At 49.1% G+C, this 12,951-nt stretch overlaps 1 protein-coding gene across 3 annotated transcripts in view; it reads left to right on the plus strand.

Annotated features, from left to right (window-relative positions):
- The window catches only part of NTM (neurotrimin), a 964,242-nt gene that overhangs the window by 290,217 nt on the left and 661,074 nt on the right, over positions 1 to 12,951 (plus strand). Inside the window, exon 1 of one of the 3 annotated variants that reach the window (XM_027531738.1) lies at positions 2,083 to 2,202. The exons of the other annotated variants lie outside the window; for them this stretch is intronic. Coding sequence (XP_027387539.1) covers positions 2,148 to 2,202 — 55 coding nt within the window. The 5' untranslated portion in view covers positions 2,083 to 2,147. Of the gene's footprint in view, positions 1 to 2,082; positions 2,203 to 12,951 lie in introns of those variants that run through there. 3 annotated transcript variants of the gene reach the window in all.

Raw genomic sequence — 12,951 nt, forward strand, 5'->3', positions numbered from 1 at the left:
ATTTGAACATGTAAAGAGTCTGACAGCCTCACACATGCTGGTGGAGCCTGCAGGGGGTGCGGGACTCTCTCCACCTCTCAGAGGAGGGGCTGGGCAGAGCACCCTGGTGGGTCTCTCACAGTGGGCTAGGGGTGAAGCCAGAGTCCAGTAGGCAGGTCCTGGGCTGTGCTTCCCACAGCGCATGGAGAGAGGAACATTCTCTCCCGGGCTCCTGGCCACAGCCTGTGATGAAACCCCAAGAGCAACAACACAACACAACCATCCTTCTGAACCCGAGAAGAGTGTTTTAGTTTGTGCGTGCGTGCGAAGTCATTTCAGTTGTGTCTGACTCTGTGACCCCATGGACTGGAGCCCACCAGGCTCCTCTGTCCATGGGATTCTCCAGGCAAGAATACTGGAGTGGCTTGCCATTTCCTCCTCCAGGGGATATTCCCGACCCAGGGATCAAACCCGCATCTCTTACGTCTCTTGCACTGGCAGGCAGGTTCTTTACCATGAATGCCACCTGGGAAGCCCATTTTGTGTATAGGAAAAAAAAAGTTTCTGCATCAAATACTTTTAAGAAAAATTTAAGCTTGGCTCTTCACTGCAGACCTTCTCCAAGTCTTCACTAGACTGATGTGCTACAAAGCTCGCAGGGAGAGAGAACATATTTCCTGGAGGCATCTGACCACGACTCTGACCTTAGCAGAGCTTCTTGAATGGAAAGCTCTTTGGGGAATGAATGCAGCATCAGAATTCATCAAATGGGAGACATGTGGTTACTTTTCAATCTTCAGCTCTGGGGGTGTCCTGCAAGGAGGTTCTCAGAGAAGCCTGAGGGGGAAAGACAGACAACTAAAATCTCTAAGGGGCTCAAAAGAAGTGAGGTATTCAGGCATAATAAGAAAAGGACAGTGGCAGGCCACTAGAAAGAAAAGAATGAAAGTCGCTCAGTCATGTCCGACTCTTTGCGACCCCATGGACTGTAGCCTACTGGGCTCTTCCATCCATGGGATTTTCCAGGCAAGAATACTGGAGTGGGTTGCCATTTCCTTCTCCAGGGGATCTTCCTGACCCAGGGATTGAACCCGGGTCTCCCGCATTGTAGACAGATGCTTTACCATCTAAGCCACCAGGGCAGGCCACTAGAGTTGACTTTATCTACAATGTGAGGGGATTCGGGATCTCGGGTGGTGAGCTGCTGCTCTTGGAAGAACAAGGGACTCAGCAGGGCTTCCCTGCAGCAGAGGGAGGGGGTCCACTCCGCTGTGAGGAACCTGCAGTGTGAATGTTGGGTGCCTAGGGGGCCAGGAACCAGGCAAGGGGAGGACCCAGCATCCTGTTCATAGACAGAGGTTCCCCTAGGATATGGATGGACCAGGCTAGATCCTACTTGGAGTCAGGTGACTAGAGAAAATGACCCATGTGGGTCTCATCTGGCCTTGCGATGCTGAAATAACTAGTGATTCCTCTAGAAGCAGGTCTGAACCCTGAGCAACGAGGTGATCCTTGGATACTATGTCACAAAGGTGGGGGCAGAGATCTTGGGTGTGTTTATCCCAGGAAGGAGGAGTGAGGAGGGGAATGGGCGAGGGAGAGACAGAAAAATTCAGAGCCAGAGTCATCAAAAAGCTGCCAGGGCCTCCAAGGAAAGTCATCCTGGGGGAACTCTGACCCTTACCCCTAGCTAGGCACCCACCAGCCCTGACCCCAAGTCCCCACACCCCCTCCCCCGAGAGGAGAGGCTCCATGCACCGCACAACCTCATCCCCATGTCCCATTCCCTTGGTCTCCCCAGCTTCTGGTCCTCTCTCATCCTCCCGCCCCATCCTCAATGAAGAGAGGGAGCGGGCAGTGCAGGGCCAGGGTGGCGGGGAGGGACAGGGAACCACCACAAAACCAAAGGAAATCTTGAGGGGAGGCTGGGCCCAAGGGATGGGCTTCTTGCAAAATCCCGAGTTTCATTAAATATAGAAAGGTGGGAGGAAGAAAGAATACCCACTCACTGTTCCGGTTTCAAAGTCAGAAGGCTGGCCTTGATTTCAAAGACCTTGTGTGTAATGTGATGCATGGCTTTCTCTTCTGTTTCTCTCTTTATAGGTAAGTGACATTTCATTCTGCTCATCCCCAAGGCAAAGTTGGATGGTTTTAAAGTGGAAAATAAAATGATCGGAAAGAAACGGGGAAGGTGGGAAGAGGTGGCCGTCGAGGGCGGTACAGGTAGGTGCCCACGAGATCGCTGTCCTTTGCGCAGACAGGGAGGGGGAGGCGCCCAGAGTGACGGTGAATGCCTTTGCCCAGGACTGGAGGTCCGGGCCGTGGCTGTGGTTTCTGAGATGATGTAGAAGCCTTTGCTCCTGGAAGGAGGTCTGTTCTCTAAGGTGGATGCTTAGCGCTGTCTCCAAGGAGTCTTTCCCTGGCGAGGTTTCCAGCCTGTTAGGGGTTGGTTTTGTGTCCTGGTTCTATGTACCAGCTGCTTTGCGGTGGGCAGCCAATGGGGTGCTGGTAGAGTGGGTAGGGAAGGATGGGATTGCATCTGGATAGACAGAACATTCCGGAGGAGGATCAGGAATTTGGAAGGTGAACATGCCTGTTGTGATGCGACTGCAAATGGCACTGAAATTTCTGGACAGGAAGGAGATTTGTGGGGAAACAGATCCTCTGGCACATTAAGAATCTACTTAATTGCCAGGTCTGTTTGGTTACCGCAGACATTATTTTTCTATTCCTTGTGGTCTCGGAGGCTACGACAGCACTTCTTTTCTCCTGAGCCTGCAGCTAAGCTGAGTCTTAAAGCTGGAGGCTGACTTATTACAGATGAGTTGGTCATTCAGGGAAGGTGTTTTGAAGTTCAAGATGAGTCTGGGTTTTCTACTCTCTTGAAATTCAATTCCTCTCCCCTAAGATGAAAGCAGAAGGACTTCTAATTTCTCCTATAACTTGCGAATGATCCACTGAAATAATTGATTGACGGCTCTGTTGACATGTATTTTCTATTTCTTTTTTGAAAGAAAGAAGGAAATGTAAAGCCTTCTGTTTAGTAGTCTGTTAATCTAGGTGAAGGACACATGGCTCAATTCAATAAAAATATTTAAATTGCATCGTCTTATCATGCCCAATTAAAGGCGATAAATAGAGTTGACTGGGTGGAGGGGAGGTTGGGAAGAAGGAGACAAAGATAGAAACCACTTCGGTCTGTGGCACTCAGAGGGGGAAATTCTCCTCCACACACAGGAGGCAAATCTGAAGACCCTAGAAATGTTAGAAAGAGGCAAAATTACTAGAATTTATTATTTAAGCTATTTGATGCCATGTCTAAATGTTTGCTACACCATGGGTTAATTCTCTTTTCCTCCATTTCAACAAAGAAAACCAACAAAGAAAGAAAACTCAAAAAAAAAGAAAACTCAAAATACAACGTCCTTCTCTGAAATTGATTCTATATGGAAAATGACTGCGAATCTCTTTTCATGTCCTCCTATCCCAATCTTGAGGTCTTTTATTATATTCTCAATGAATGCCCAAAGACCCCAGTTGCACTTTCAATGCTGTAGACAGACCAAGTAAACTTTGGTATTTGCCCTGCAAAATGGGAAAAATTAGGCTGCATCTATTGGGATCCTAGTCCAAAAGAGAGCTCTGTTCACTCTGCCCTGCTTTGAAAATGCAGAGAAACTGCAGTCCAGAAGCAACGCTAGCATCTTGCCTGGCAGGCAGCATAAGATGGGGTTCTAAGTTGGAGGGCTTTCGAAGGCCCCGTGTTCAAAAAGCAGATACTATCTTTGGATCAAGGTTGATTGAGTGACTGACTTTGTTGGAAAATTCATCTTCTTTTAGAATTTGTAACAGAATAAGGGCTGTGACATAATCCTTCGTCATCTCGATAGTCTGCCTTTTATGCAGATGGCAGGTATTGGATGGGTGGGAAGGGACTGCATTTACCCCCAGGCTTCCTCTTTGGACACTTTAGTTTGACTTGTGGGCTCAGAGGGAAGAGCCGCTGAGAAGCCAGGCTGTTGGAGTGGATAGTCAGTGTCTTGGAATTTCCTGTTAATAAGGAGGTAATGGAGTATATGTTAATTTTACAGGAAACATTTCCACAGGGTATGTAAGTACAATGGATGTATTTGAATAGTTTCCATATGCTGGGACTCTCGGAACCAAGAGGATAAAATTCCATTTGCACCTGCCTTATAAACAACACACTGGCAGCACTCACGTGCCCTGTGGAATCGGAGGATGAACCGGCAATGCTTGCACACACATATATCCCCAAACATGCCGTCACTTGCACATGCAACACACAAATGCATATTTTTAGATGCAAAAACACCAAGCTGTGATTTTGCCTTTGAAAGGTGACGAGGAGCAAAGATCTTTCTGAGAACCAGCTCTGCCCTCTCTCGCTCTTGTTCCCCAAGACCCCACACACTCTGTTCTTCTTCCCCATCACCTCCCCATCGCCTGGTCCAGTTGCTGTATTTACTGCACAGCCTGGTCCCTGAAAGCGTTTCTTCCTTGGCTTTGGGATCTATTGTATGCCCCCCTTCTCGTCTTGAGTGCCCCTCGGAGGGGTGGGCGACAGTTAACCATGTGGATCCAGCATTGACCTCCCTCTCTGTTTTCCTCTCCACTTTGGGCTCTGAGGCCTTCCTTGACCACTCTGTCCATCTGCACCAGCTCTGGAAAGGAGGGACAGGCTGTTGGATGGAGTTTGTGCTTCTTGGACCTTGAGGTCTCTGGGTGTCAGAAGGCAGTGATGAGTGTGAGGGGTCAAATTCCACAGCCCCTCCTCTGCCACCTTTGCAAGGCCTGCTTTGAAGCCAGCAGAAAGTCCTACATTTCTGACAAGGACCATTCTGTGACATTCCTTTAAAGCTAGCCTTCTTGAATTTCAGACACCATGCGAAACCGTTCTCTCTCTCATATTTTATTTTCAAAACGACCCTATGATGTTGGTGTTATCATCTTCTTTTTACAAATGAGGAAGTGAGATAATGTTGCCCAAGGTCACTTGACCTTGAACCTGAACTTGATGCTATACCTCTCTCGCTATGATAGCCATGGTTTTAACTGCTGTGTATCACATAGAGCACTTAAACTCTCCCAGAAGAGGACCAGGTGGCAGGGAGGGGAACCTTTAAACCTTAGAATAACTGGGCTTCTCCTTTCTAGCTCTTTAGATCTATCCAACTCTGGACCAAACAGGCACCTTCAGGACATGGCCTTGGAGGAGCCAGCACAGAGCAACAGAAAAGAATTGGGCACAGACATAGGAGAACTGGGGTTTGAGGCCTGAATCTGCCGTTAAATCTCTGTGTGACTCCAGGCAATTGATTTAATTCTCGGAGCCTCTCACATCACGACAAAGGCATATCAAGCACAGCACTATTTCAAAAGCTAAGTAGGAGACCCCATCGGAGAACGGCTCCTGGGAAAGGATGCTCTAACCATACCTGCCCATCATCCTTACCTGAATGTCCCCTTCCATCCTGGCTCCCCAGATCTCTAAGCCGAGTTCTTGATTTTTCTGATGAAGTCTAGAATTTTTGCCAACAGTAAAGAACAGTTCTTGGCAGCTTCCTGAGTCTTCACTTCCTTTCAATACCAGGCCTAGTGGAGAGCAAAATTAGCCTGCCAATCACTCAGAGACATGTGGGCCCCAGGAAATTAAATTCCCCCTCTCTCCAGCTGTCTCCCCCCACGCGCCAGGTACCAAATGAATGTGCAGGCCACGCGTTTCCATTCCCGTCTCTCCTTCCTATATGTTAATCTGAGCACCTTAGTAGAACAAAACCAACCTAGTGGATATGAGATGAAGTTCATTATCCCCCAAAGCCTAAGGTTATAGGACGGAGTTAGTTGGAAGGTAGGTTTGGCTCTCTTCCATCATTATTTTGGATTAGAACATTTTATTTTTCCAGCAATATTTAAAAGCCACCTTCTTACACAGGTCACCATCTTTCGTGACCAATTGAAAGGAGAGACGTGAGCAAGGCACCGAAGCCACTCAGCACCCACTCGGAGTTCCTGCAGCTGCCGGGGTCTCCCAGACCTCATGCCCTTCCTGCATCTATTTGGCACCCGGGACAGGACTCATGCTACTGCTTTCTGAAGATGATGTTTGGGGACCCAGCGTGCAGTTGGGGAAACTGGGCTCCCAGTGCTTTCTGTGTCTGCCAGTGGCATTCTCCCTCCTGGCCTTGGGGGGATTAGGGAGGACCTCCTCTCAAGGCTGACTCTTGAGGCGGTCACTCTCTTACACAACCTTTCCACCTCTCAGCTGTGGAGCGAGGGCTCTTAATCCTGACATTTGCCTGAGCATTCAGAGGAAAAGCCTCTTCAGTACCATGGGGCAAAAAAGACTTCAGATACACAGTCACTGCACAGATGTGAGAAGCCAGGAATAGATCCCAGGGCAAGTGAAGAACACAGAGCTTTATCGGAAACTTGCGGGCACTATTGTGGGGTACCTTGTGTCCCCTCTGAACTTCATATGTTGAAGCCCTCACCCCCAGTCCCTCAGAATGTGACTGTCTTTGGAGACAGACCGTTTAAGGGGTAGTTCAGGTAAATAGGAGGTCATAGGAGTGGGCCGTTTTCCAGTCTAACTGATTTCCTTACAAGAAGAGATTAGGAGCCAGACACACACAGATGAGGAAACAGATGTAGCATCTCCAGGCTACGGAGATCTCCAGGCTAAGGAGAGATGCTTCAGAATGAAACCGAGCCCCTAGACACCTTGATCTTGGACTTTTCACCTCTAGAACTATGAGGAAGTAAATTTCTGCTGTTTATGCCATCCAGTCTAGGGCGCATCTTACAGCAGACCAGGCAAGAGAACCCAGTCAGGGCAAGAGACAGCGCAGGTGTCTGGACACAACAGAAGCTCCCATGGGCTGCAGAAAATAGGCAGACTCGCAGGTCAAATCCCTGCCCCCACGCTCCCGACCTCTGGCTATTTGCCATTTTAAGCCCCACTCTTCTCATCTGTAGAATGGGTTTGACCTGTATCTCACTGCTGTGTTGAGAACTGATTGATAATGAGCAACAGATATTGCAGCAAAATGCTCAACATCCAGTTCTCTACTTCTTATTATTTCTCTTAATAGTGATAGGGATGAAAACCAAATGTATATATAATATTGTGATTTTAGTGTGTGCTAGGCATTGTGCCAAACTTTCACCCAGGACACTTCATTTAACCTGGCCTTTTTATCTGGTGATTAAAAACAAGGCTAGTCTCAGGGCTCTGTGCCTGAGATCGTTGAATTCATCAACCTCTAAGCCAGGTCTGAATGGAGACTTGTGAACTTCCGACTTGTCACCCCCTTGATTGACACTTGTCGGATCTCAACCTTCTTGGCTTAGGAAGAAGGACTGCCTCAATCACGGGTCATGACAGGTCCACACCCCACACCCAGCCTGCTTCCATTCATCTCCAGGTGTTCCTCTATTTAAACGAAACTTGTAGACAATTGTGGCCAAGCCTGAGGTGTTCACTTATAACTATTTACATCGTTGAGGGTGAGATATTGAGTGTGAACACGTCGTGCACCACAAACACACAGGCATTGAAAGGTTGAGGGGGCGGTCAACTGCTCTGCCAGTGGCCTGGTCTGTGTGGACATGGAGCCCATAACACACCCTCCCAGGTCAGCGGATCTCAGGATGGGTAAGCACTCAGCAAGCACGCACAGTTCTGACGCCCTGACGGGGGCGAAGCCCGTGACCTCCAGGCAGAGGCCGAGTGACAGCTCAGAAGTCCGAGTCGACATTCCCACTGCTGCCCTTGCCCTGAGCCCGGAGATCTCTGCTCAGACAGTCTGGGTGGGCCGGGGCATCCTGGGCCATATCCACGTGCCCCAGCTCTGGAGCTCTGCTTAAAGACATTCCCCTTCCCACTGCCTGAGTCTGGATTAGCTTAACTCCAAGAGCACCTTTCCTCCAAGTTCTTAGTCCTAGCACACTGCATGAGTTTCTCTGCTGCCTCATGAAGCTCAGTCCTCAAGGTAACAAAAGATAGCTATTGGCATTCCTGTTTTGTGGGTGAGAAAGTACAGCTCAGAGATACGAAGCATCTGCAGTAAAGACACACAGCTCCCTCACGAATTCGTGTCTGTCTGACTCCCAGTATCATATAGATACTGTGTCATATCTCTATACCTGCCTGGGTACAATCTGTACATAATGTGTAATATATAATATATATTACATATCAATATTCTATATAATTATGTATCAATATTATATTAAGTTATATAGTAAATGCTAATATATATATATATATTTACTATTGAAGACGATGCCTGGGTATTCCTAAGAATTCCCTTCTAGGAAGTACTACAAATTGAGAACTGAGGTTTAAAAAAAAAAAAAACAACCCAGCACCTCGATTATATGTTACAAGTTGAGAATTGAGGTTAAAAAACCCCAGCACCTCGATTATGTGTTACAAGTGTCTAAATCCTTGGACTATGTCCCCTCACCGATCACTTACAGCTTTGAGCTGAGAAAGGGCAGTGCCTGTGTGGCCACTTCTCTGAGCTGTCCAGGCTTTTTTCTTGTTGAACAGGAGCAAGGTGGAAGGGATAATGAGACAGAAGCAAAGACTCGAGGCAACTAATGTTTCCCCCTTCTTGTCCCCAATTTCGGACAAACATGGGGCCCAGAATGAGTGAGGGAATTAAATTAACGAAGACAATTTCTCCCTGTCATTGAACTCTGACTAATGAGTCTATTTCTGGGTAATAAGAAGGAGCAGGAAGTGACAAGGCAGTGTAATGAATTAGTGGCCCAGAACCTCGTTAGTCAGAATAATCTTTCCACGAAAGATAAATGATGCAAACATTAATTATAAAGCCAGGCTGGAAATGCATCCCATTATTTGGCTTCCTAAGAAATATCTCCCAGTTATCACAGGCATTTCAACCAACAATAACAATAAAGTAAAGATTCACTGAGAACTCTGATCCTGGGGAGACTGGCTGGTGGTGAGAGCCTGGGGACCGACCCTGCTCTCTAAAGTGGCCCATTCTCAAATCTCCTGCAATCTCAGGGTCTCGTCCCAGCCCGGCCTCTCTGTGACCTGCAGCCTTTCTCTCCGGCTTGGCCATTCAGAGCCGTCTACTCGGGGCCACTAGAGCCAGATGAGGCCAGGAGTTCAACGGGACTGTTCTCCCACGTCAAAGAGAGAGAGGGCAAGATCAGGGTTTTCCCAGTGACTCCAGCATCCTAAAAGAGAGCTAGAGATCAAAACTGTGCAGGAAATAGAGAAACAGGGGTCAGCTAAGTTTCTGTCCCGGCTCTCTGTGTTTGAAAACTTAGCCTGTTGTTTTGCTTATTTGTTTGTTTGATCAGAGAACTGCTGAGAGTGAGGTCTCTGGTTAAGAGTGCTCTTGGTGAGGGTTAAGTCAGGTTGGCACCTATTAAGTGCTGGGTGAATGCCATCAGCACATATTGTGATGTAGTTTCAAGGCTGCAGAGCTGGCAAGGGTATGGGGCATTGGGGGCAGTTCTCTTGGAGCAGGGATGAGGCAGAGAGAGGCACCTGCCTGCCAATGTCCCCAGGGGGTGAGTGCCAGGCCCCTGAGGGGCTGTCATCTCAGGCTGGTTATCAACTGGAATTTTGGGAGGTGCCCAGAAGGGAAGGGAGGAGAGGGAGGAGGCCTTCACTTGGAACCAGAGTAGAGACTGAGTCAGTAATAAATGTGCTTTGCTGCGGCCATTACTCCCAAGAGTAAATAAGCCGGAATTAAAAACTATAAAAAAGTCCTCGGCAGCATCCGGTAATAAACTTGTCCGTGACTTCACGGCTTAGAGGTTCCTGAGCTTCTAAGGATGTTTGCTCCCTCCTGCCCACGGAAGGGCTAGGAATCCTTTGCTGCAGACCCGGGAGTCTGAAGCCCGGAGGCTGGAAGTTTCCGAGCCTCCTTCCAGGTAGCACATCGAAGTAGAGGCTGCAGGCAGCTTTGTTTCTAAGGCTTGGTTGTTATCTGACTGGCAACTCTTGGTAATGAGAGAAGAAAAAACCAATTAATTGGGAATGAATTTTAATTGTCTCCGACTTCTCATTTATAGGCTATTAAAACAAGTTGCTATTAAGCAATCACGTTGGGTTGCATCATCCGAGAAGATGGATGCTCCCCAAAAGTGCCCTCTCATCTTCCAGCCTCCTCTTTGGACAAAAACTGGGCTCTTGGGCTTTATGCAAGGTGAACCCATGGGGGGGAAATATAGAAAAAAGAATCTTGCTGCCAAAATCTAATTTTTTTCTTTCTTGTTTCTACTAAAGAACAATTGCCCGCACTTGTCTGTGATTCTGTGGCTGTTCACCTCTTGCGCATTTTGGGAGCTGTAGGAGGGTTGCCGGGGAGGCAGGGCTTGCTTTGGGCAGTTTCTCTGGCAGCTCATCACTGGCTCCATGGTTGTGGGGGTGTGAGAGGCTGTAAAGGTCCCTGGAATCAGCCCATCTGGGCAGAAGGAGGGGACCCGGCTTGGGAAAGGACTGCCAGGACCACTCCCCGCCTTCCTCCCCTCCACCCACCTCTTACGGCTCCAAAATGAGCTTTTATTATTTTGAGCTCTGTGTGTGCCTGTGTGCGTGCTAAGTTGCTTCAGTTGTGTCTGACGCTTTGTGACTTCATGAACTGTAGCCCGCCAGGCGCTTCTGTCCATGGGATTCTCCAGGCCAGAATACTAGAGTGGGTAGCCATGCCTTCCTCCAGGGGATCTTCCTGACCCAGGGATGGAACCTGGATCTCTTAGTTTCCCTGCATTGGCAGGCGGGTTCTTTACCACTAGCGTGGCCTGGGAAGTCTTTTTTGAGGTGTGATTGGCAGATAAAATTTGTATATATGGAAGGTGTACAGCCTGATGCTTTGATGTGTGAATACATTGTGGAACAATGTCGCAATCACGCTAAGGCATCCATCACCTCACACAATGACCACGTTGTGTGTGATGAGGACCCTTAGGATCTGCTCTTAGCAAATTCCAAGTGCGGGATAGGATACCGTCAACTGCAGTCACCTTGCTGTACACCAGGTCTCCACAACTCACTCATCTCGATTAACTGCACGCTTTGGCCAGCACCTCCCCACACCCGCCTCCCTGTGACTTCCACTACTTTAGATTCTGCAATATTTGTCTCTCTGCATCTGGATTATTTCACTTAGGATAGTATTCACGGCAGAATTATTCACAGTAGCCAAGATGTGGAAATGAGCTAAATGTCCATGGGGGATTAATTGGTAAAGGAAACACGGCGTATCCATACCGTGGAATATTACTCAGCCTTGGAAGAAGGGAATCCTGCCATTTGGGTCCTTGTGGAGGGGACCGCAGGGTCAGCCAGGTCTCCTTGCTGGGAGCTGGGGGACGTAGCAAGGTGGGTACCTGAGCTACTACGGACATGGCAGGTCACTAGATGTTTCTGAACCTGCCCGGCAGTGCAAGGAGTGGAGATCGCAGCCCCTCCCTGAGGGCTTGTGTAGATGTCATAGGTCAGATGTAGGTTGTGTAGGTGTCCAGCTAGATGCTAACCACGAGGGCCCGGGGGTCCCCAAAGTGCTGGAACCCCAGCCCCTCCCCTTTCAGCTCTCCCTCATTGGCCCCCTTCCCATCCCTCTCTGATCTTTCTCTCTGCTCAGTTTTCTGAACGCCCATCACCTGTATCTCACCATCCATGTCCCCCTGCTCTCTCCACACAAAAGGGCCAGGGCCCCCATAGAAGGCTCTGCTGAAGGCTCTGCTGGGTAGGGCTTGGCTCTCTGCCTCTCCAGGTGAGCTCTGCCCTCAGCAGCTTTATGGCTTTCAAGGTGGAGCTGTCTCTGCCCCCTTGGGCAGAGACGTAATCAGCCTGGAAGGCCAGTCCCGCCCCCTCTGCTCCCAGGGGTCTTATCTGGCCTCTCTCCCCACCCCACAGCTGCACAGTATTTATGGAGGGCCGGGCACCTGTCCCCTTCCATCTCCTTCCATCTAAATCACCTGCATGTTCAGGGGACTAATTCATGGCTCCTGCTGCACTCGGCTTGTCAGCTCTGGGCTTTGCAGAGGAGGTGGTGAAATCGCTCTGAACTCTGCAACTGGTGGTGCGGTGGGTGGGGCCCGAGGAACCCTCACCAACCCCACCCCCCACACACACATCAGAGCCCAGGACATCTCTGGACAGGGCATCTCTGCAACGTGATGGGCTGGCAAGCGGCTTGGCTTGTGAGACTGGCCAGGAGTCAGAGGTGTAAGAAGTTAAGGCTGGAGCAAATCTGGAAGTCACCAGAGGTTGACGAAATGCTGCTAATCGACAGTAGCTGATCAAAACGACATCAGAAATGCAGAGAGCCCAGTCCTGAGTGAATACAGGGAGGCTGGTTGAGGCAGTGCTATTTCTCCGTTTGGGGGCTGTGGCCCCTCTGAAGGTTGAGGTCCAGGGACTCTAGAATGTGGCACCTTTGATGGCAGAAGTTGCTGGGCTCAGGAGCCATGCCCTCCTAACCCAGCTCCCCATCTTTGTCCCCATAGCTCTAGGACGGCCTTAATGGGATAGCAGTGTGGGTGTTTATTTTTCTTGTCCACTAGATTCCCAGAATTTTTAGGAAATGGACATGATCCTCTTTAGGTTTTAGTTCTTCTGCTACCTGGTAGGAGCTCAGGAGAGGTTTATGAAACTGAAATACCCATGGACGCCCTCCGACTGCCTCTTCCCAGCATTGAAAGTAAGGCTGTGTGATGAGATTTTCCCTCAGAACAGAGAAGATCACCACACACTCGATTAAGAAGCTACTGTTATTTGAAGCCTAAAAATAGATCTAGACAGATGAGAGGATGGACGGGGTTTCTGAGATGAATTGTGGGGACGTGATGGACCAAAAGGTGACCCACCGACCACTGTGCTGTTGGGGATCCAGGGCACGCTCATCCAGGGCAGCTCAGGGGTCCCGGTGAGCAGCGGGTGGGGCTTGGAGTGATCCG

This window comes from Bos indicus x Bos taurus, chromosome 29, assembly GCF_003369695.1.
Source record: "Bos indicus x Bos taurus breed Angus x Brahman F1 hybrid chromosome 29, Bos_hybrid_MaternalHap_v2.0, whole genome shotgun sequence".
Classification (NCBI taxonomy): domain Eukaryota; kingdom Metazoa; phylum Chordata; class Mammalia; order Artiodactyla; family Bovidae; genus Bos; species Bos indicus x Bos taurus.